Source organism: Aphelocoma coerulescens, chromosome 30 (assembly GCF_041296385.1).
Source record: "Aphelocoma coerulescens isolate FSJ_1873_10779 chromosome 30, UR_Acoe_1.0, whole genome shotgun sequence".
Lineage (NCBI taxonomy): Eukaryota > Metazoa > Chordata > Aves > Passeriformes > Corvidae > Aphelocoma > Aphelocoma coerulescens.
Genome location: NC_091043.1, coordinates 542,758 through 565,571, shown reverse-complemented (window position 1 = coordinate 565,571; position 22,814 = coordinate 542,758). Strand labels below are relative to the sequence as shown.

General features: G+C 57.8%; 3 protein-coding genes across 6 annotated transcripts in view; 2 read left to right on the top strand and 1 right to left on the bottom strand.

Moving 5' to 3' along the window:
- The window catches only part of LOC138100133 (LIM homeobox transcription factor 1-alpha-like), a 33,040-nt gene extending 20,969 nt beyond the window's left edge, over nucleotides 1-12,071 (top strand). The window contains exons 4-9 of the mRNA XM_068997857.1: nucleotides 3,680-3,912; nucleotides 5,855-6,051; nucleotides 9,733-9,810; nucleotides 9,909-10,038; nucleotides 10,871-11,020; nucleotides 11,805-12,071. Of these exons, the coding sequence (XP_068853958.1) occupies nucleotides 3,680-3,912; nucleotides 5,855-6,051; nucleotides 9,733-9,810; nucleotides 9,909-10,038; nucleotides 10,871-11,020; nucleotides 11,805-11,983 (967 nt within the window). The 3' untranslated portion in view covers nucleotides 11,984-12,071. The remainder of the gene's footprint in view (nucleotides 1-3,679; nucleotides 3,913-5,854; nucleotides 6,052-9,732; nucleotides 9,811-9,908; nucleotides 10,039-10,870; nucleotides 11,021-11,804) is intronic.
- A 142-nt stretch (nucleotides 12,072-12,213) lies between these two features.
- On the bottom strand, nucleotides 12,214-16,826 carry LOC138100227 (coiled-coil-helix-coiled-coil-helix domain-containing protein 5-like). 2 transcript variants are annotated; one of them, XM_068998006.1, is made up of 4 exons: nucleotides 16,768-16,826; nucleotides 16,465-16,602; nucleotides 15,560-15,786; nucleotides 13,780-14,010 (listed from the first exon to the last, which is right to left on the bottom strand). In XM_068998006.1, coding segments are annotated over exons 1-4 (384 nt in total). In that variant the 5' UTR covers nucleotides 16,770-16,826; the 3' UTR covers nucleotides 13,780-13,993. The 2 variants fall into 2 exon arrangements, with proteins under 2 accessions (XP_068854106.1, XP_068854107.1); XM_068998005.1 differs by lacking the exons at nucleotides 15,560-15,786; nucleotides 16,465-16,602; nucleotides 16,768-16,826 and adding an exon at nucleotides 14,942-15,100 and having other exon boundaries at nucleotides 12,214-14,010.
- Nucleotides 16,827-16,890: 64 nt separating this feature from the next.
- The window catches only part of ATP13A1 (ATPase 13A1), a 37,482-nt gene continuing 31,558 nt past the window's right edge, over nucleotides 16,891-22,814 (top strand). For 2 of the 3 annotated variants that reach the window (XM_068998002.1, XM_068998003.1), the window contains exons 1-4: nucleotides 16,910-17,210; nucleotides 19,694-19,783; nucleotides 20,463-20,653; nucleotides 22,435-22,507. In XM_068998002.1, coding sequence (XP_068854103.1) covers nucleotides 16,929-17,210; nucleotides 19,694-19,783; nucleotides 20,463-20,653; nucleotides 22,435-22,507 — 636 coding nt within the window. In that variant the 5' untranslated portion in view covers nucleotides 16,910-16,928. Of the gene's footprint in view, nucleotides 17,211-19,693; nucleotides 19,784-20,462; nucleotides 20,654-22,434; nucleotides 22,508-22,814 lie in introns of all 3 variants that reach the window. The other variant, XM_068998004.1, reaches the window with a different exon arrangement.

Sequence of the window (22,814 nt, the reverse complement as noted above, 5' to 3'; positions counted from 1 at the left end):
GGGGGGTTTTGGGGGGGGGGGGTTGGGGCTTTTTTGGGGGAGTTTTGGGGTTTTCCGGCCGTTTTTTGGCGCCTGGGAAAGGGAAAAAGTGGGAAAAACGAGGGAGCTCATCCCGAATTTCCCCCCTTGGGATGGGCCGGGCTGGGAAGGGGATCCGGGAAATTGGGATTTTCCAGGGGGGTTTTTTTTGTGGCTGGAAAAGCAGCTCTTCCCAAATCCGGCCTTTCCCAGGGAAATGGGTCCCGAAAATTGGGATTTTCCAGGTTTTTTTCCCCTGGGTTCTCCAGCCCTTCCCAAATCCGGTCATTCCCAAAGAAACGGATCCCAAAACTGGGATTTTCCCGGATTTTTTTCCCTGGAAAAGCAGCGTGGAACCTCCAGCTCTTCCCAAACCCGGCCTTTCCCAGGGAAATGAGTCCCAAAAAATTGGGATTTCCCCAGATTTTTGTGGCAGGAACATTCAGCTCTTCCCAAATCCCGTCATTCCCAAGGAAACGGATCCCAAAAATTGGGATTTTCCCGGATTTTTCCTGGGATCGGCGCGTCCCTCCCGCGTCCCGAGCCCCACCCGAATTCTGGGATTTGGGATCCTTTCCCGAGGTTTCCCCGTTCCCAAATTTTCTCGGGAGCTTCTCCCCTTTTCCCAAATCCCTGGAAAACCAAAAACCCCCCCAAAACTCCCCCTCCCCCCCCTTCCCGCCTTCCCGTTTCCATGGAAACCCAAAGGGAATTTTACCGGGATTCCGGGGATCCGCAGGGGCCGAAAAGCGGGAGAGCTCCCCGGGAATTCCCGGGAATTGGAGCTGCCGCGGAGTTTCCGAGCTCGGCTCCGCTTTATTCCCAATTATCCGGGGAAAAACGGGATTGGCTTTGCCGGGAATGGCGGGGGGAGGCCGGAAAACTCCCGGGGAGGCTGAAAAACTGGGAAAAATCCCGGGTTTCGTGGAATTCTGGAGCTTCCTGCTCTTAAAAATCCCGAATTTGGGGATGAAACGGGCGGGAAATTCCCCAAAACCCCCGAATTTTGGGATAAAAAGGGCAGGAAATTCCCCAAACCCCCAAGTCCTGGGATAAAAAGGGCGGGAAATTCCCCAAAACCCCAAATCCTGGGATAAAAGGGCAGGAAATTCCAAAAAAACCCAAATTTTGGGATAAAAGGGCAGGAAATTCCCCCAAAAACCCCCGAATTTTGGGATAAAAAGGGCAGGAAATTCCCCAAAACCCCTGAATTTTGGGATAAAAAGGGCAGGAAATTCCCCAAAACCCCGAATTTTGGGATAAAAAGGGCAGGAAATTCCCCAAACCCCCGAATTTTGGGACACAAAGTCTGGGGAGGTGCCAGAGAAGCCCCGATCCCGCTGATCCCGGAGGATTCTCCCGGCCCCGGTGCCAATCCCGCTTTGATGAGTTCCCAGCTCCGGGGCAGATCCCGGGATTTGGGGCCAATTCCGGCTAATCCCGGTTTTATTGCTTTTCCATCGGAGCCGGGGGAGGGAGGGGAGGGGACCCCGGAGCGTTCCCGGCCCCAAAATTCCCAAATTCTGGCATGCAGAGCCCCCGGAATGGCCCCGAAATTCCCCAAAAATTCCCTGGGGGCGTTTTGGGATTTCCACCCCTCCCCTGCCCCCCCCCCCCCCCCCCCCCCCCCAGACCCCCGGAATGGCCCCAAAATTCCCCAAAAATTCCCGGGGAATTCCCTCCCTGCAGAGCCCAAAATCCTTGGAATTCGCCCCAAACCCTTCGGAATCGGCCCTGATTTGGGGCAAAAAGAGGCGATTTTGGGCCCGGGGTGGGAATCGATGACCTTGGAGGGTTTCCCATCCCTAAAACCCCCAGGATTCCGGGGATTTGGTTGGATTTTGGGGAGACTCCCTCACGGCAAGGTGGGATGAGGCTTCTCCAGGGCACTCCTGGGGTCCAAATCCTCGGAATTCGCCCCAAACCCTTCGGAATCGGCCCCGATTTGGGGCAGAACCCGGCGGTTTTGGCTCCACGCTTCCACAGGAGAAGCCGGCAGCGCTTCCCGAGCCCCAAATCCCACATTTTCCTCCCTAAATCCCAGATTTCCCCCCGAATCCCAGACTTTTCCTCCCAAATCCCACATTTTTCCCCCAAATCCCAGACTTTCCCCCCAAATCTCTGGATTTTCCCCGCAAATCCCACATTTTTCCGCCCGAATCCCTGGATTTCCCCCCCAAATCCCAGACTTTCCCCCAAATCCCAGATTTCCCCCCGAATCCCAGATTCCCCCCCAAATCCCACATTTCCCCCCCACATCCCACATTTTCCCCCCCGAATCCCAGGGTTTTCCCCCCCAGTCCCACATTCCCCCCGAATCCCAGATCCCCCCGAATCCCGGGGTTTCCCCCCCCAAATCCCACATTTTTCCCCCCAAATCCCAGATTCCTCCCCGAATCCCAGATTCCCCCCAAATCCCACATCCCCCCCCAATCCCAGATTCCCCCCAAATCCCAGACCCCCCCAAATCCCAGATCCCCCCAAATCCCAGACCCCCCCAAATCCCAGATCCCCCCAAATCCCAGACCCCCCCAATCCCAGATCCCCCCCAAATCCCAGACCCCCCCGAATCCCAGATCCCCCCCAAATCCCAGATCCCCCCCAAATCCCAGACCCCCCCGAATCCCAGATCCCCCCAAATCCCAGATTCCCCCCCGAATCCCAGATCCCCCCAAATCCCAGATCCCCCCCCAAATCCCAGATCCCCCCAAATCCCACATCCCCCCAAATCCCAGATCCCCCCCCAATCCCAGATCCCCCCCAAATCCCAGATTCCCCCCCGAATCCCAGATCCCCCCAAATCCCAGACCCCCCCGAATCCCAGATCCCCCCGAATCCCAGATCCCCCCAAATCCCAGATCCCCCCGAATCCCACATCCCCCCGAATCCCAGATCCCCCCCAAATCCCAGATCCCCCCCGAATCCCGGGGTTTTCTCCCCCGAATCCCAGATCCCCCCAAATCCCAGATTCCCCCCCGAATCCCAGATCCCCCCCAAATCCCAGATCCCCCCCCCAAATCCCAGATCCCCCCAAATCCCAGACCCCCCCGAATCCCAGATCCCCCCCAAATCCCAGATCCCCCCAAATCCCAGACCCCCCCCAAATCCCAGATCCCCCCAAATCCCAGATCCCCCCCAAATCCCAGACCTCCCCAAATCCCAGATCCCCCCAAATCCCAGACCCCCCCAAATCCCAGACCCCCCCAAATCCCAGATCCCCCCCAAATCCCAGACCCCCCCGAATCCCGGGGTTTCCCCCCCGAATCCCGGGGTTTTCCCCCCCAAATCCCAGACCCCCCCGAATCCCAGATCCCCCCGAATCCCGGGGTTTTCCCCCCCAAATCCCAGACCCCCCCGAATCCCGGGGTTTCCCCCCCGAATCCCGGGGTTTTCCCCCCCAAATCCCAGACCCCCCCGAATCCCAGATCCCCCCGAATCCCGGGGTTTTCCCCCCCAAATCCCAGATCCCCCCAAATCCCAGATTCCCCCCCGAATCCCAGATCCCCCCCAAATCCCAGATCCCCCCCAAATCCCAGACCCCCCCGAATCCCAGATCCCCCCCAAATCCCAGATCCCCCCCAAATCCCACATCCCCCCGAATCCCGGGGTTTTCCCCCCCGCATCCCGGGGTTTCCCCCCCGAATCCCGGCGTTCCCCGCAGGCTGTTCCCGCGCCGCTGCAGCCGCTGCCTCGAGGCCGTGGGGCGCTCGGAGCCGATCCAGAGGGTCCTGGAGCGGATTTTCCACGAGCGCTGCTTCCAGTGCGGGGCCTGCGCGCGGCGCCTCCGGCGCGGCGACCAATTCGTGCTGCGGGGCGAGCGCCTCCTGTGCCGCGGCCACTTCCCGGGAGAGCGGGCGAGCCCCGGCCCCGGCAGCCCCGAGCCCTCGGAAGCCGGTAAAGAACGCCGGGAATGGGCAACGGGAAGGGGGCAGGGGGCGGGAGCTGGAATGGGCAAATCCCAAAGGTCTGGGGGGGTTCGGGGATGGCCCCGGTGGGGATTGGGGGCCAGAATCCCATCCTGAGCCCCAAATCCCTGGGAATTCCGGAATGTTCCCGGTGGGAATTGGGGGGTCCAAAATCCCATCCTGAGCCCCAAATCCCAAAGGTCTGAGGGGTTCGGGGATATTCCCGGTGGGAATTGGGGGCCAGAATCCCATCCTGAGCCCCAAATCCCAAATGTCTGGGGGGTTCAGGGATAGTCCCGGTGGGGATTGGGGGCCAGAATCCCATCCTGAGCCCCAAATCCCAAATCCCAAATGTCTGGGGGGTTCAGGGATGGTCGCGGTGGGAATTGGGGGCCAGAATCCCATCCTGAGCCCCAAATCCCAAATCCCAAAGGTCTGGGGGGTTCGGGGATGGTCCTGGTGGGGATTGGGGGCCAGAATCCCATCCTGATCCCCAAATCCCAAAGGTCTGGGGGGTTCAGGGATGGTCCCGGTGGGGATTGGGGGCCAGAATCCCATCCTGAGCCCCAAATCCCAAATCCCAAAGGTCTGGGGGGTTCGGGGATGGCCCCGGTGGGGATTGGGGGCCAGAATCCCATCCTGAGCCCCAAATCCCAAATCCCAAAGGTCTGGGGGGTTCGGGGATGGCCCCGGTGGGGATTGGGGGCCAGAATCCCATCCTGAGCCCCAAATCCCAAATCCCAAAGGTCTGGGGGGTTCGGGGATGGTCCCGGTGGGGATTGGGGGGTCCAAAATCCCATCCTGAGCCCCAAATCCCAAATCTCTGGGGGGTTCGGGGATGGTCCCGGTGGGGATTGGGGGGTCCAAAATCCCATCCTGATCCCCAAATCCCAAATCCCAAAGGTCTGGGGGGTTCGGGGATGGTCCCGGTGGGAATTGGGGGCCAGAATCCCATCCTGATCCCCAAATCCCAAATCCCAAAGGTCTGGGGGGTTCGGGGATAGTCCCGGTGGGAATTGGGGGCCAGAATCCCATCCTGAGCCCCAAATCCCAAAGGTCTGGGGGGTTCGGGGATGGTCCCGGTGGGAATTGGGGGGTCCAAAATCCCATCCTGATCCCCAAATCCCAAATCCCAAAGGTCTGGGGGGTTCGGGGATAGTCCCGGTGGGGATTGGGGGCCAGAATCCCATCCTGATCCCCAAATCCCAAAGGTCTGGGGGGTTCGGGGATGGTCCCGGTGGGAATTGGGGCCCCAAATCCCATCCCGGTCCCATCCCAATCCCATCCCCATCCCATTCCCATCTCCACCTCCATCCCCATCCCGATCCCATCCCGATCCCCTCCCAGTCCCATCCCGATCCCATCCCGATCCCATCCCAGTCCCATCCCAATCCCCTCCCAATCCCCTCCCAATCCCATCCCGATCCCCTCCCAGTCCCCTCCCAATCCCATCCCAATCCCATCTCGATCCCATCCCGATCCCCTCCCATTCCCATCCCGATCCCCTCCCAGTCCCATCCCGATCCCCTCCCAGTCCCCTCCCAATCCCCTCCCAATCCCATCCCAATCCCATCCCAATCCCCTCCCAATCCCATCCCATTCCCATCCTGATCCCCTCCCGATGGAGGATCCCTCCCGCAGTTCCCGTTTTCCCACCAGTGCGCAGTGAGGATGAGGAGGGCGCCCAGCCCCGTTCCCGTTCCGATCCCATCCCAATCCCAATCCCGTTCCGATCCCATCCCGATCCCAATCCCATCCCGATGGAGGATCCCTCCCGCAGTTCCCGTTTTCCCACCAGCACGCAGCGAGGATGAGGAGGGCGCCCAGCCCCGTTCCTGTTCCGATCCCATTCCGATCCCAATCCCATCCCATTCCCATCCCGATCCCCTCCCGATGGAGGATCCCTCCCGCAGTTCCCGTTTTCCCACCAGCGCGCAGCGAGGATGAGGAGGGCGCCCGGCCCCGTTCCCGTTCCCGTTCCCGTTCCCGTTCCCGCTGCGGGGCCCTGGGGAAGGCCGAGGCCGGGAAGGATCCCAAGCGCTCCAAGCGGCCCCGGACCATCCTGAGCAGCCTCCAGCGCCGCGCCTTCAAAGCCTCCTTCGAGCTCTCCTCCAAACCCTGCCGCAAGGTGCAGCGGGGACCGGGCTGGGCTACGGGGTCAGGAATGGGGTCAGGAATGGGGTATGGGGTCATGGGGGTGTGGGGTCAGGAATGGGGTATGGGGTGTGGGGTCAGGAATGGGGTATGGGGTCAGGAATGGGGTCAGGAATGGGGTATGGGGTGTGGGGTCTGCCGCAAGGTGCAGCGGGGACCGGGCTGGGCTACGGGGTCAGGAATGGGGTCAGGAATGGGCTACGGGGTCAGGAATGGGGTCAGGAATGGGGTATGGGGTCATGGGGGTGTGGGGTCAGGAATGGGGTATGGGGTGTGGGGTCAGGAATGGGGTATGGGGGTGTGGGGGTATGGGGTCAGGAATGGGGTATGGGGTATGGGGTCAGGAATGGGGTACGGGGTGTAGGGTCTGCCGCAAGGTGCAGCGGGGACCGGGCTGGGCTACGGGGTCAGGAATGGGGTATGGGGTACGGGGTCAGGAATGGGGTATGGGGTCAGGAATGGGGTTTGGGGTCAGGAATGGGGTACGGGGTCAGGAATGGGCTACGGGGTCAGGAATGGGGTATGGGGTCAGGAATGGGGTATGGGGTGTAGGGTCTGCCGCAAGGTGCAGCGGGGACCGGGCTGGGCTACGGGGTCAGGAATGGGGTATGGGGTACGGGGTCAGGAATGGGGTATGGGGTGTGGGGTCAGGAATGGGGTATGGGGTGTAGGGTCTGCCGCAAGGTGCAGCAGGGACCGGGCTGGGCTACGGGGTCAGGAATGGGGTATGGGGTACGGGGTCAGGAATGGGGTATGGGGTGTGGGGTCAGGAATGGGGTATGGGGTGTGGGGTCTGCCGCAAGGTGCAGCGGGGACCGGGCTGGGCTACGGGGTCAGGAATGGGCTACGGGGTCAGGAATGGGGTCAGGAATGGGGTATGGGGTCAGGAATGGGGTACGGGGTCAGGAATGGGCTACGGGGTCAGGAATGGGCTACGGGGTCAGGAATGGGGTACGGGGTCAGGAATGGGGTGTGGGGTCAGGAATGGGGTACGGGGTCAGGAATGGGCTACGGGGTCAGGAATGGGCTACGGGGTCAGGAATGGGGTACGGGGTCAGGAATGGGGTACGGGGTATGGGGTCAGGAATGGGGTATGGGGTGTGGGGTCTGCCGCAAGGTGCAGCGGGGACCGGGCTGGGCTACGGGGTCAGGAATGGGCTACGGGGTCAGGAATGGGGTCAGGAATGGGCTACGGGGTCAGGAATGGGCTACGGGGTCAGGAATGGGGTCAGGAATGGGGTATGGGGTACGGGGTCAGGAATGGGGTATGGGGTATGGGGTCAGGAATGGGGTATGGGGTACGGGGTCAGGAATGGGGTATGGGGTGTGGGGTCTGCCGCAAGGTGCAGCGGGGACCGGGCTGGGCTACGGGGTCAGGAATGGGGTCAGGAATGGGGTATGGGGTGTGGGGTCTGCCGCAAGGTGCAGCGGGGACCGGGCTGGGCTACGGGGTCAGGAATGGGCTACGGGGTCAGGAATGGGCTACGGGGTCAGGAATGGGGTGTGGGGTCAGGAATGGGGTATGGGGTCAGGAATGGGCTACGGGGTCAGGAATGGGGTACGGGGTCAGGAATGGGGTATGGGGTCAGGAATGGGGTACGGGGTCAGGAATGGGGTATGGGGTCAGGAATGGGGTACGGGGTACGGGGTCAGGAATGGGGTATGGGGTCATGGGGGTGTGGGGTCAGGAATGGGGTATGGGGTGTGGGGGTGTGGGGTCAGGAATGGGGTATGGGGTGTGGGGGTATGGGGTCAGGAATGGGGTATGGGGTATGGGGTCAGGAATGGGGTACGGGGTGTAGGGTCTGCCGCAAGGTGCAGCGGGGACCGGGCTGGGCTACGGGGTCAGGAATGGGGTATGGGGTGTGGGGGTGTGGGGTCAGGAATGGGGTTACAGGGGTATGGGGGTGTGGGGGTATGGGGTCAGGAATGGGGTATGGGGGTGTGGGGTCTGGGGGTATGGGGTCAGGAATGGGGTTACAGGGTGTGGGGGTGTGGGGTCAGGAATGGGGTTACAGGGTGTGGGGTATGGGGTCAGGAATGGGGTTACGGGGGTATGGGGGTGTGGGGTGTGGGGGTATGGGGTCAGGAATGGGGTATGGGGTGTGGGGTATGGGGTCAGGAATGGGGTTACGGGGGTATGGGGTGTGGGGTGTGGGGGTGTGGGGTCAGGAATGGGGTATGGGGTGTGGGGTATGGGGTCAGGAATGGGGTTACGGGGGTATGGGGTGTGGGGTGTGGGGTCATGGGGGTATGGGGTCAGTAATGGGGTTACGGGAGTGGGAACGGGGGTATGGGGGTATGGGGTCAGGAATGGGGTTACGGGGGTATGGGGATCTGGGTTGTGGGGGTATGGGGTCAGGAATGGGGTACGGGGGTGTGGGGTATGGGGGTATGGGGTCAGGAATGGGGTTACGGGAGTGGGAACAGGGTTATGGAGGTGTGGGGGTGTGGGGTATGGGGTCATGGGGGTACGGGGTCAGGAATGGGGTTACGGGGGTATGGGGGTGTGGGGGTATGGGGTCAGGAATGGGGTTACGGGAGTGGGAATGGGGGTATGGGGGTGTGGGGTTATGGGGGTACGGGGTTATGGGGGTACGGGGTTATGGGGGTACGGGGGTGTGGGGTTATGGGGGTACGGGGGTATGGGGTTACGGGGTTATGGGAGAGGCAACGGGGTTATGGGAGCGGGAGCAGGGCTATGGGGGTATGGGAGCAGGAACGGGGTTATGGGGTTACGGGGTCATGGGGGTATGGAGTTATGGGGATATGGAGTTATGGGAGCGGGAACAGGGTTACAGGGAATGAGAGCGGGGTTATGGGGTTATGGGAGCAGGAGTGGGAACAGGGTTATGGGGTTATGGGAACAGGGTTATGGGATCGGGATGGGGTTCCGGGATGGGGTTCTGGGATGGGGTTCCGGGATGGGGTTCTGGGTTTGGGCTCAGGATTGGAATTCTGGGATGGGATTGTGGGATGAAAATCCATCCCCATTCCCAATGTACCATCCCTCCATCCCGGATCCATCCCCATTCCCAGTGTCCGATCCCGATCCCGACCCCTCCCTCCCAAACCCCAGCGCCCCCAGGCCAGGATCCTTCCCTTTGGGGCCGGAATTCCGAGGGATTTTTCCAGCTCCGTCCCCATTCCCAGTTCCCCAATCGTCCCTTCGGGGCCGGAATTCCGAGGGATTTTTCCAGCTCCGTCCCCATTCCCAGTTCCCCAATCGTCCCTTTGGGGCCGGAATTCCGAGGGATTTTTCCAGCTCCGTCCCCATTCCCAGTTCCCCAATCGTCCCTTCGGGGCCGGAATTCCGAGGGATTTTTCCAGCTCCGTCCCCATTCCCAGTTCCCCAATCGTCCCTTTGGGGCCGGAATTCCGAGGGATTTTTCCAGCTCCGTCCCCATTCCCAGTTCCCCAATCGTCCCTTTGGGGCCGGAATTCCGAGGGATTTTTCCAGCTCCGTCCCCATTCCCAGTTCCCCAATCGTCCCTTTGGGGCCGGAATTCCGAGGGATTTTTCCAGCTCCGTCCCCATTCCCAGTTCCCCAATCGTCCCTTTGGGGCCGGAATTCCGAGGGATTTTTCCAGCTCCGTCCCCATTCCCAGTTCCCCAATCGTCCCTTCGGGGCCGGAATTCCGAGGGATTTTTCCAGGTGCGGGAGACGCTGGCGGCCGAGACGGGGCTGACGGTGCGGGTGGTGCAGGTGTGGTTCCAGAACCAACGAGCCAAGGTGGGAGCCGGAATTCCGGCCGGAATTGCGGGATAGGGAAAGCCTCAGAGAGGCTTTTTCGGAGCGCGGGATCCCTGGGAATTCCGGGCTTTTCCCAGATGAAGAAGATCGCCCGGAGGCAGCAGCAGCAGCAGCAGCAGCAGCAGGAGCAGCTCGGGAATTCCCGGCTGGGAAGCGCCAGAGGAGCCGGGAGGAGCGGCCGGGAGAGCAACGAGGAGGAGGGAGAGGGTCGGGAATGGGAATGGGAATGGGATGGGAATGGGGTGGGAATGGGATGGGGATGGGAATGGGATGGGGATGGGAATGGGGTGGGAATGGGGTGGGAATGGGGATGGGAATAGGAATGGGATGGGAATGGGAATGGAGCTGGGAGAGCAATGAGGAGGAGGGAGAGGGTCGGGAATGGGAATGGGGTGGGAATGGGAATGGGAATGGGAATGGGAATGGGATGGGAATGGAGCCAGGAGAGCAACGAGGAGGGCGAGGGTTGGGAATGAGGTGGGAAGGGGGTGGGGAATCGGGAATGGGGATGGGAATGGGGATGGGAATGGAGCTGGGATGGGAAATGGGGATGGGGATGGCGGGGATGGATTCAGGAATGGGAATGGAGCAGGGACGGGAAATCGGGAATGGGGATGGGGGTGGAGCAGGGATGGGAAATCGGGAATGGGGATGGTGGGGATGGAGCAGGGATGGGAAATCGGGAATGGGGATGGTGGGGATGGAGCAGGGATGGGAAATCGGGAATGGGGATGGGAGGGATGGGGAATGGGAATGGGGATGGTGGGGATGGAGCAGGGATGGGAAATCGGGAATGGGGATGGTGGGGATGGAGCAGGGATGGGAAATCGGGAATGGGGATGGGAGGGATGGGGAATGGGAATGGGGATGGATTCGGGATGGAGCAGGGATGGGAAATTGGAGATGGGGATGGATTGGGGATGGGAGGGACTGGAAATTGGGAAGTCACAACATCCCTGTCCCATATCCCAATGCCGATACCCCACATCCCAATCCCAATCCCAATCCCGCTATCCCGGTGCCATCCCGCTGTTCCCAGGTGCCAGCGGCGCTCCGGGCCTCGAGGGGATCCTGGTGCCCTATTCCCGGATTCCGCCGCAGCCGCTGCTGCCCCTGGAGCAGAACGGATTCGGGACGGAGCTGGGAATGTTCCGGCCGGGAATGACCCCCCAGCAGCTCCACCCCTACGGTACCCAGGGAATGCCGGGAATGGGGAATGGGAATGGGGGAATGGGAATGGGAATGGGGAATGGGGGAATGGGAGTGGGGAATGGGGGAATGGGAGTGGGGAATGGGAATGGGGAATGGGGAATGGGGAATGGGAATGGGGATGGGGAATGGGAATGGGGAATGGGGGAATGGGAGTGGGGAATGGGAATGGGGAATGGGGGAATGGGAATGGGGAATGGGGGAATGGGAATGGGGAATGGGAATGGGGAATGGGGGAATGGGAGTGGGGAATGGGGAATGGGGAATGGGGAATGGGAATGGGGAATGGGGAATGGGGATGGGGAATGGGAATGGGGGAATGGGGGAATGGGGGAATGGGGGAATGGGGGAATGGGGGAATGGGGGAATGGGGGAATGGGGATGGGAATGGGGAATGGGATGGGACGGGATGGGATGGGATGAGAATGGGGATGGGATGGATCGGGAATGGGATGGGAATGGGGATGGAATGGATGAGGATTGGGAAGGGGATGGGATGGACTGGGAATGGGATGGATCGGGAATGGGATGGGAATGGGATAAGGAATAGGAATGGGATGGGGTGGATCGGGAATGGGACGGATCGGGATTGGGATGGGATGGATTGGGATTGGGATGGGATGGATCGGGAATGGGATGGGGATGGGATGGATCAGGAATGGGATGGGATGGATCAGGAATGGGATGGGATGGATCGGGAATTCTGAGCCCCTGTCCCTGTGCTCCCCCCTCTCCCTTTCCCACCTTTTCCCACCTTTCCCCAGACTCCGAGGGAGTTTTCCAGGAGCTGCCCGGGGACGCTCTGGGATCCCTGGGCGAGCTCCTGGTTCCCGCCGAGAATTCCCAGCAGCTGCTGCCGCTGCGCCTCGGGAACGCCGCGGAGCGCGCCGGGAACGCCATCGACCGCCTCTGCTCCATGCACAGCTCCTACTTCAGCTCCTGACCCGCCAGCCCCAAACCCAAATCCCGAATTCCCCAAAATCCCCAAATCTCAAATCCCAAATATCCCCAAATCCCCAAAATCCAAAAATCCCAAATCCCAAATATCCCCAAATCCCAAATCCCAAAATCCCAAAATCCCAAATTCCCAAAATCCCAAATCCCAAATTCCCCAAATCCCAAATCCCCAAAATCCCAAATCCCAAATCCCCAAAATCCCCAAATCCCAAATTCCAAATCCCCAAAATCCCCAAAATCCCAAATCCCTAAAATCCCCAAAATCCCAAAATCCCCAAATCCCCAAATCCCAAATTCCCAAATCCCCAAAATCCCCAAATCCAAAATTCCCCAAAATCCCAAATCCCCAAAATCCCTAAATCCCAAATTCCCCAAAATCCCCAAAAACCCCAAATCCCCAAAATCCCGGCGTTCCCAGCCCAGGAATCCCAAAAATCCCTCCCGGGAATTCTGATTCCACTCTGGAGCTGGAAGATCCCAGGAATCCCCAAAAATCCCTCCCGGGAATTCCCCGGGAATTCCTGTCCCAGCTGGGATTTTTGGAATCTCTTCCCAATCCCAAGCGGAGACAGCTCCGGGATTTTTTGGGAGGGAAAGGAGGGAGATTTTTCCCAAAAAAACCCCCAAAAAATGGAGATTCCCAGGATGGAATTTTCCTGGATTGAGGAATTCTGGCCCCAGAAGAGCTCCAGAGGATCCCAAATCCCGAATTCCGGGCTGGGAATGGGAATTCCAGGCCAGGACCCTCCGGATTCGGGATGGACGGGAATTTGGAGGGAATTTGGAGGGGATTCCCATTGGAATCGTGGCGAATTTGGGGTTTTATTCCCAAAAATTCCGGAGCCAGAATTCCCAGGATTCCCAGAACTGTCCTGAGCCGATGGTTTTTTTGGGATTTTTTTTTCAGGCAGTTCTTTGGGAATTCTTTCCTTCTTTTTTTTAATTTTTATTTTTTGCATGTCCGGTGGGAAATAAATCCTGGAAAAAACCCAAAAAAAAACCATGGAAAAGTTTCAGGAATTCGGGGAATTCACCCGGGGCTGGGAATGGGATTCCTGGGAATTCTGGGGCCGTTCTGGGGCTTTTGGGGATTTTTTGGGATGGAATTCCCGAGGTGCAACGGCTCCCGTGAGGGTTGGGAAGGCTCCTGGAATTCCCAGGGTTTTTCCTTTTCCATGGAAAACTGTGACTCCGATCCCAAAGAATTCCCGTGGTCCCAGGAGATTCCCAAAAAAAAACCAACCAGGAAACTGGGAGGAAAATGCCGAGGAAAAGCTGGAAAAGGTCGGGAAAAAAAGAGGGAAAAGGTGGGAATGAAATGAGGGAAAAGGTGGGAGAAGTGGGGGAAAAAAGCTGGAAAAAAGAGGGAAAAGATGGGAATAAGAAGAGGGGGAAAAATGGGAAAAGCTGGGAAAAAAAGAGGGAAAAGCTGGGAAAAAAAAGGAAAAACTGGGAATAAAAAGAGAGGAAAAAATGGGAAAAGCTGGGGAAAAAAAGAGGGAAAAAGTGGGGAAAAAAAGAGGGAAAAGGTGGGAAAAGTGGGGAAAAAAGCTGGAAAAAAGGGAAAAGAGGGGAATGAAATGAGGGAAAAGGTGGAAAAGAAAAGGTGGATAAAATGGGGGGGGGAAGAGGGAAAAGGTGGGAAAAGCTGGGAAAAAAAGGAAAAACTGGGACTAAAAAGAGGGAAAAGATGGAATAAAAAAGAGGGAAAAGATGGAATAAAAAGGGAAAAGATGGAATAAAAGGAGGGAAAAACTGGGAATAAAAAGAGGGAAAAGCCGATTTTTGGGTCCCATCCCAAAGATTCCCGGGTGGATCCCGCTGGAATTTTTTATTTGACAAATTCTTCGGGATAAAACCCTGGGAATCCCCAGGGAAATGGGGATCAGGGCCGTGCCCCCACCCCAGGGCTCCTTTTCCAGGGGGAAAATCCGAGGATTTCTGGGGAGGAGATTCCGGAAGGTTCCGAGGCTTTCCCGGCGTTCCCGGAGGGGTTTTAATTCCAGGGATTCTCTGGGGAGGGAAGGAAAACAAAGCCACATTTTTATCCCAAATTTCCTTCGGGAAATTCCTTTTTCCATCTTTTCCCCATGAAATTGGGACCTGGGGGGATTTTAGGGAGTTCTAATCCCAACTTTCATCCCAAATTTTATCCCAAATTTCCTTTTCCCGGCGTTTGCCGAGGCGGGAAGGGACAGGGCCACATTCAGGGGGTTCTAATCCCAATTTTTATCCCGGATTTCTTTCCCAAAAGTCCTTTTCCCATCCTTTCCTGAGGAAAAACGGGAGCATTCGGGGTGTCCTGATCCCGATTTTATCCCAGATTTCCCTCCTAAAATTCCTTTTCCCCCCATTTCCAGAGAAAATCCGGACCTGGGTTTAATTTAGAGGGTTCGAATCCCGACTTTGATCCCAAATTTTATCCCAGATTTCCTTTTCCCGGGGCCACATTTGGGGGACAGGGCCGTTTTTGGGGTTCAATTCTCGCTTTTATCCCAAAATTCCGGCCCCAAACTCACTTCCAGGGGTTCCAGACTCAACTCCAGGGGTGCCCCCGGGGGTGGCAGCCGAGGGGCCTTCGGGGGTGGCACCGAGGGGACACTCTGGGCACAGAGCAGGAGGGGACAGGGCCGGATTTTTGGGGTTCAGTTCCCGCTTTTATCCCAAAATTCCGGCTGCAGACTCACCTCTGGAGGTGCCCCCGGGGGTGGCACCAAGGGGACACTCTGGGCACAGAGCAGGAGGGGACAGGGCCGGATTTTTGGGGTTCAGTTCCCACTTTTATCCCAAAATTCCGGCTCCAGACTCACCTCCAGAGGTGCCCCCGGGGGTGTCCCTGGGGGTGGCAGCCGAGGGGACACTCTGGGCACAGAGCAGGAGGGGACAAGGCCATTTCTGGGGTTCAATTCCCACTTTTATCCCAAAATTCCGGCTGCAGACTCACCTCCGGAGGTGCCCCCGGGGGTGTCCCTGGGGGTGGCAGCCGAGGGGCCATCGGGGGTGGCACCGGGGGGACACTGGAGGGGACACTCTGGGCACAGAGCAGGAGGGGACAGGGCCGTTTTTGGGGTTCAATTCCCACTTTTATCCCAAAATTCCGGCTGCAGACTCACCTCCGGAGGTGCCCCCGGGGGTGTCCCTGGGGGTGGCAGCCGAGGGGACACTCTGGGCACAGAGCAGGAGGGGACAGGGCCGTTTTTGGGGTTCAATTCCTGCTTTTATCCCAAAATTCCAGCTCCAGACTCACCTCTGGAGGTGCCCCCGGGGGTGGCACCCGAGGGGCCTTCGGGGGTGGCACCAGGGTGACACTCTGGGCACAGAGCAGGAGGGGACAGGGCCGGATTTTTGGGGTTCAATTCCCGCTTTTATCCCAAAATTCCGGCTGCAGACTCACCTCCAGGGGTTCCAGACTCACCTCCAGGGGTGGAACCCGAGGGGACATTGGGGGTGGCACCGGGGGGACACTGGAGGGGACACTCTGGGCACAGAGCAGGAGGGGACAGGGCCGGATTTTTGGGGTTCAATTCCCGCTTTTATCCCAAAATTCCGGCTGCAGACTCACCTCCGGAGGTGCCCCCGGGGGTGTCCCTGGGCGTGGCAGCCGAGGTGTCCCCGGGGCTGTCCCCGGGGCTGTCCCCGGGGCTGGCAGAGGTGACGGCCTCGGCGCAGAGCAGGAAGGCGCTGGCGCGGGCCCCGCACGCCGCCGCGTTCCCGGGCTGCTCCCGCACGCAGCGCTCGAAGGCCCCGAAGGAATCGGAGCAATCCCGGCGGATCCGCCGCACCAGGGGGCTGGGAAACGGGGAGGCGTCGGGAAAACACCGGGGAAATATCGGGGAACAGCGGGGGAACATCGGGAAAACACCGGGGAACAGCAGGGAAACAGGGGGGACACCGGGGAAAACACCGGGAATACACCGGGAAACAGCAGGAAAACATCGGGGAACACCGGGGAAACACCAGGGAAACACCGGGGAACAGCAGGAAAACATCAGAGAACAGTGGGGAAAACACCGGGAAAATATTGGGGAACAGCAGGGAAACACCGGGGAGCACCGGGAAACATCAGGAAATACCGGGGAACACCGGGAAAACACCAGGGAACACCGGGAAACAGCAGGGAAACATCGGGGAACACCGGGAAACACCGGGAAAACATCGGGGAACACAGGGAAACATAGGGAAAACACCAGGGAACACCGGGAAACAGCAGGGAAACACCGGGGAAACAACGGGGAACACCGGGAATACACCGGGAAACACCGGGGAACATCGGCAAATACCGGGGAACACCGGGAAACAGCAGGGAAACACCGGGGAACACCGGGGAAACAGCGGGATTGGGGTCAATCCCAAGGGATCCATCCCAGGGATCAGCCCCGATCCCGGCGGAGCGGCTGGATCTGATGCCGAGCCGCAGCCGGTGACACTCCCGGCGTCCCCCCAGTATCCCCAGTTCCCGTCACTCACTGGTTGGAGGCGCAGCGGGTGACGCTGTCCCGCAGCCGGTGACAATCCCGGTGCCAGCTCCCGGGGCTCGCGGCCACGCAGCGCCCGTAGCGCTCCAGCTCCGGCCCGCAGAGCCGCGCCGTGACGGCCAGAGCCTCCCTGCCACAGCGGGACACCGGGGGACAGCGTCAGCACCGGGGAGACAGCGGGGGACAGCGTCAGCACCGGGGGGACACCGGGGGGACAAAGCGCGACACGAGGGGACACGACCCGACCCGGCCCGGCCCGGCCCGGCCCGGCCCGGCCCCGCCGCCCCTCACGCACATGGCGCCTCCTCCTCCGCCGCCGCCGCCGCACTTCCGCCACTCCCGCGCTCTGCGCGTGCGCCGCGGCCCCGCTTCCGCCGCCCCCTCGTTCTGCGCACGCTGCCGCCCCCGGGACCGGAAGCGGAAGCGAACGCGTGCGCGGCTGAGGGCGGACGGAAGATGGCGGCGGCCGCGGCGGCCCCCGAGGACGAGCTGGTCTCGTCGGTAACGCTTTACCGGCGGCGGCCGCGGCTGCTCCGCGGTACCGTGCTGCCCTTCGCCGCCGGGCTCTACCCGGCCTGGCTGTGGCTGTGGGGGCCGCGCCTGTGGGCGAGCGGGGAGGCGGCGGGGCCGCCCGAGGCGGCGCTGTTGGCGCTCGGCGCCATCGCGGCGCTGCAGCTGCTCACGGCCCTGGCCGGGCTCTGGTCCGTGCACGCCGAGTGCGCCCTCACCTGCGTCAGGGTGAGCCCGGGAAGGGGCTGAGGGCGGGAAGGGGCTGAGGGGGGAAAGGGCTGAGGGGGCTGAGGGGGGAAAGGGCTGAGGGGGGAAGGGGCTGAGGGCGGGAAGGGGCAGAGGGGGGAAGGGGCTGAGGGCGGGAAGGGGCAGAGGGGGGAAGGGGCTGAGGGGGGAGGGGGCTGAGGGCGGGAAGGGGCTGAGGGAACTGAGGGGGCTGAGGGGGGAAAGGGCTGAGGGGGGAAGGGGCTGAGGGGAGGAAGGGGCTGAGGGGGCTGAGGGGGGAAAGGGCTGAGGGCGGGAAGGGGCTGAGGGGAGGAAGGGGCTGAGGGGGGAAAGCGCTGAGGGGCTGAGCCCGGGAAGGGGCTGAGGGCGGGAAGGGGCTGAGGGGGGAAGGGGCTGAGGGCGGGAAGGGGCTGAGGGGGCTGAGGGGGGAGGGGCTGAGGGGAGGAAGGGGCTAAGGGGGAAGGGGCTGAGGGGGCTGAGGGGGCAGAGGGGGGAAAGGGCTGAGGGCGGGAAGGGGCTGAGGGCGGGAAGGGGCTGAGGGAACTGAGGGGGCTGAGGGGGAAGGGGCTGAGGGGGGAAGGGGCTGAGGGGGGAAAGGGCTGAGGGGGCTGAGGGGGGAAAGGGCTGAGGGGAGGAAGGGGCTGAGGGGGAAAGGGGCTGAGGGCGGGAAGGGGCTGGGGGGGGGAAAGGGCTGAGGGGGAAGGGGCTGAGGGGGGAAGGGACTGAGGGGGAAGGGGCTGAGGGGGCAGAGGGGGGAAAGGGCTGAGGGAGCTGGGGGGGGGAAGGGGCTGAGGGGGAAGGGGCTGAGGGTGGGAAGGGGCTGAGGGGGGAAGGGGCTGAGGGGGGGAGGGAACTGAGGGGGGAAAGGGCTGAGGGAGCTGGGGGGGGAAGGGGCTGAGGGGGCTGAGGGCGCGAAAGGGCTGAGGGGGATTTGGAGTCAGAGATGTTTGGGATTTAAACGCGGGTTTGGGGAGGATTTGGGGTCGGGGGTTTGGGGTTTGAGGGGGATTTGGGGCTGGGGGTGCTCAGACTTCGAGGAGGATTTGGGGTCAGAGGGGTTTGGGGTCTGAGGGGGTTTTGGGAGGGATTTGGGGCTGGGGGTTCGGGGTCTGAGGGGGTTTTGGGAGGGATTTGGGGCTGGGGGTTCGGGGTCTGAGGGGGTTTTGGGAGGGATTTGGGGCTGGGGGTTCGGGGTCTGAGGGGGTTTTGGGAGGGATTTGGGGCTGGGGGGTTTGGGAGGGATTTGGGGCTGGGGGGTTCGGGGTCTGAGGGGGATTTGGGGGGTATTTAGGGCCAGGGGTGTTCAGACTTTGAGGGGGATTTGGGATCGGAGGGGTTTAGGGTCTCAGGAGGATTTGGGGAGGGATTTGGGGTTTAAAGGGGGATTTGGGGAGGGTTTGGGGTCTGAGGGGGACTTGGGGGTTTAATTTGTTGAATATAAAATATTGAAAGCAAGACATAAAAATATTGGATGGGAATTATCAATGTGGGTAGTTAAAAGTAAAATGTGGGATATTAAATATGAAATGTGGGATATTAAATATGAAATGTGGGATAGTAAATATAAAACTGGGGATATTAAAGGTTTAAAATACGGTGTTTTAAAGGAGTAAAATGTGGGATATCAAAAGGATGAAATTTGGGGTTTTAGGAGTCTAAAATGCGGGATGTTCAAAGCGTAAAATGTCGGATAGTCAAGATAGAATTTGGGGTTTTAAAGGGATAAAATGTGTGATGTTGAAGGGATAGAATGTGGGATATTTAAGGGATAAAATGTGGGATATTCAAGGGGTAAAATAGGGATATTAAAGATAAAAAATGTGGGATTTAAATGGATAAAATGTGGGATTTTAAGGGGATAAAATGTGGGATATCAAGGGCCTAAAATATGGGACATGAAAGGAATAAAATATGGGATGTTGAAGGCAAAATGTGGGATATAAAAGGAGTAAAACGTGGGATATTAAAGGGACTAAGTTTGGGATATCAAAAGTATAAAGTATGGATCTTAAAGATATAAAATGTGGGATTTTAAAGGGACAAAATGGGGCATTAAAGGGCTAAAATGTGGGATATCCCAGGGAAAAATGTGGGATATAAAAGAAATAAAATATGGAATTTTAAAAGTAGAATGTGGGATGTTCGAGATAAAAAAATGTGGGGTATAAAAGGAATAAAAGATGGGATATTAAAGGTAAAATATGGGATATTTGAGGGATGAGAGGTGGGATTTTGGAGGGGTAAAAGGTGGGATTTTGGAGGATAAAAGGTGGGATTTTAAGGGATGAAAGGTGGGATTTTGGAGGATAAAAGATGGGATTTTAAGGGATAAAAAGGTGGGATTTTGGAGGATAACAGGTGGGATTTTAAGGGATAAAAGGTGGGATTTTGGAGGGGTAAAAGGTGGCATTTACAGGGGGTAAAAGGTGGGATTTTAAGGGATGAAAAACGGGATTTAGAGGGATTTTCCTGCCCTTTTCCCCCAGGAACCGTGTCCCCAAAAAGCCACCTTGGCCAAGGTGGTGCCGACCCCCAACAACGGCTCCGTGGAGCTGGTGCCACTCCGCAGGGAGCAGGTGAGGGAAATCCGGGAATTCTGCTGGGATTGATCCCTGGAAATCCCATTAATGGGGGAAATCTGGGAATTCTGTCAGGACTGATCCCTGAAAATCCCATTAATGGGGAAAATCTGGGAATTCTGTCAGGACTGATCCCTGAAAATCCCATTAATGGGGAAAATCTGGGAATTCTGTCAGGACTGATCCCTGAAAATCCCATTAATGGGGAAAATCTGGGAATTCTGCTGGGATTGATCCCTGGAAATCCCATTAATGGGGAAATCCGGGAATTCTGCTGGGATTGATCCCTGGAAATCCCATTAATGGGGGAAATCCGGGAATTCTGTCAGGACTGATCCCTGAAAATCCCATTAATGGGGAAAATCTGGGAATTCTGTCAGGACTGATCCCTGAAAATCCCATTAATGGGGAAAATCTGGGAATTCTGTCAGGATTGATCCCTGAAAATCCCATTAATGGGGAAAATCTGGGAATTCTGCTGGGATTGATCCCTGAAAATCCCATTAACTCAAAATACCCAACCTGTGGCGTGGAAATGAGGGAATTCCAGCTTTTCCACGGGCAAAACCATCCTGGAAAACGTTGAAATTCTGGGAGTTCTGCCACACCCAGCGGGGAATTTATTCCAGGAATGGGAAATCCGGGATTTTTCCCGTTGGTTTTTTTTTCCCCCCAGGACGAGGACGGGCAGGAAGCGCTGAGCTTCGAATTCCAGAAGATCAAATATTCCTACGAAATCCACGGCAAGAAGCAATTCCTGCCCGTGGCGTTCCCGGTGGAGCATCCCCTGGGCTTCTACCAGAATTCCAGAGGCTTCCAGGAGGACAAGGAAATCCGGGAGGCCGAGAGGAAATACGGGACAAACAAGTGAGGGTTCTGTGGTTCCCTGGGGGGGGGGGAAATCCCGGGAAAATAGCCCGGAATGTGCCAGGAAAAGAGGTGAAGATATCCCAAAATATCCTGGGAAAAAGGCCCAAATATCCTGGGAAAATATCCCGGGAAAATATCCTGGGAAAAAGCCCCAAATATCCTGGGAAAATATCCCAAAATATCCTGGGAAAATATTCCAAAATATCCCAGAATATCTCAGGAAAATGTCCCCAAATATCCCAAAATATCCCAGGAAAATACCCCTAAAGATCCTGGGAAAATATTCCCAAAATATCCCCGAAAAATATCCCAAAATGCTCCAGGAAAGTGTCCCAACTATCCCAAAATTTCCCAGGAAAATGTTCCAAAATATCCCAAGAAAATGCCTTGAAATATTCCAGAAAAATATCCCAAAATATCCCAGAAAAATGTCCTCAAATATTCTGGGAAAATGTCCCAGAATATCCCAAAATATGCTGGGAAAATATCCGAAAATACTCCAGGAAAATATCCCTGGATATCTTGGGAAAACATCCCAAAACATTCCCAAAGAATCTGGGAAAACATCCCCAAAATATTCCAGGAAAATTTCCCAAAATATCTCTGGGAAAACATCCTGGGAGAATGTGCAAAATATCCCAAAATATTTTCGGGAAAAATTCCAAAATATCCCCGAATATCCCGGGAAAATGTCTTAAAATATTCCGGGAAAAATTCCTGAACATCCCAGGAAAACATTCCCAAATATCCCGGGAAAACGTCTTAAAATATCCTGGGAAAAATTCCTGAATATCCCAGGAGAACATTCCCCAATATCCCGGGAGAACATTCCCGAATATCCTGGGAATCCATCCCCCAATATCCCGGGAGAACATTCCCCAATATCCCAGGAGAACATTCCCCAATATCCCGGGAGAACATTCCCAATATCCCGGGAATCCATCCCCCAATATCCCGGGAGAACATTCCCCAATATCCCAGGAGAACATTCCCAATATCCCGGGAGAACATCCCCCAATATCCCGGGAATCCATTCCCCAATATCCCAGGAGAACATTCCCCAATATCCCAGGAGAACATTCCCCAATATCCCGGGAATCCATCCCCCAATATCCCGGGAATCCATCCCCCAATATCCCGGGAGAACATTCCCCAATATCCCGGGAGAACATTCCCAATATCCCGGGAGAACATCCCCCAATATCCCGGGAATCCATTCCCCAATATCCCAGGAGAACATTCCCCAATATCCCAGGAGAACATTCCCAATATCCCGGGAATCCATCCCCCAATATCCCGGGAATCCATCCCCCAATATCCCGGGAGAACATTCCCCAATATCCCGGGTGAACATCCCCCAATATCCCGGGAATCCATCCCCCAATATCCTGGGAATCCATCCCCCAATATCCTGGGAATCCATCCCCCAATATCCCGGGAGAACATTCCCCAATATCCCGGGAATCCATCCCCCAATATCCCGGGAATCCATCCCCCAATATCCCGGGAGAACATTCCCCATTATCCCGGGAATCCATCCCCCAATATCCCGGGAGAACATTCCCCAATATCCCGGGTGAACATCCCCCAATATCCTGGGAATCCATCCCCAATATCCCGGGAATCCATCCCCCAATATCCTGGGAATCCATCCCAAATATCCCGGGAATCCATCCCCAATATCCCGGGATCCCACCGCTCCCGGCTGTCCCAGGAAGGGGCCCTGGGGCGGGGTCGCGCCGGGATTTGGGATTTCCCAGGAATCCCCTCCTCGCCAGGGCCGAGATGGTGGTGCCGGAATTCCTGGAGCTCTTCAAGGAGAGGGCCACGGCTCCGTTCTTCGTTTTCCAGGTAAAAACCGGGAATGAAACCCGGGAAAAGGATCCCAGAATTCCCATTCCTGGGAAAAGACGGGAATAAAACCCAGGGAGAATTCCCAATTCTGCTAAAAAACAGGAATAAAACCCGGAAAAAGGATCCCAAAATTCCCATTCCTGTAAAACATCAGGAATAAAACCCAGGGAAAGGATCCCAAAATCCCCAGTCCTGCTAAAAATTGGGAATAAAACCCAGGGAAAAGATCCCAAAATTCCCATTCCTGTGAAAAATTGGGAATAACACCCAGGGAGAATTCCCAATTCTGCTAAAAACCGAGGAT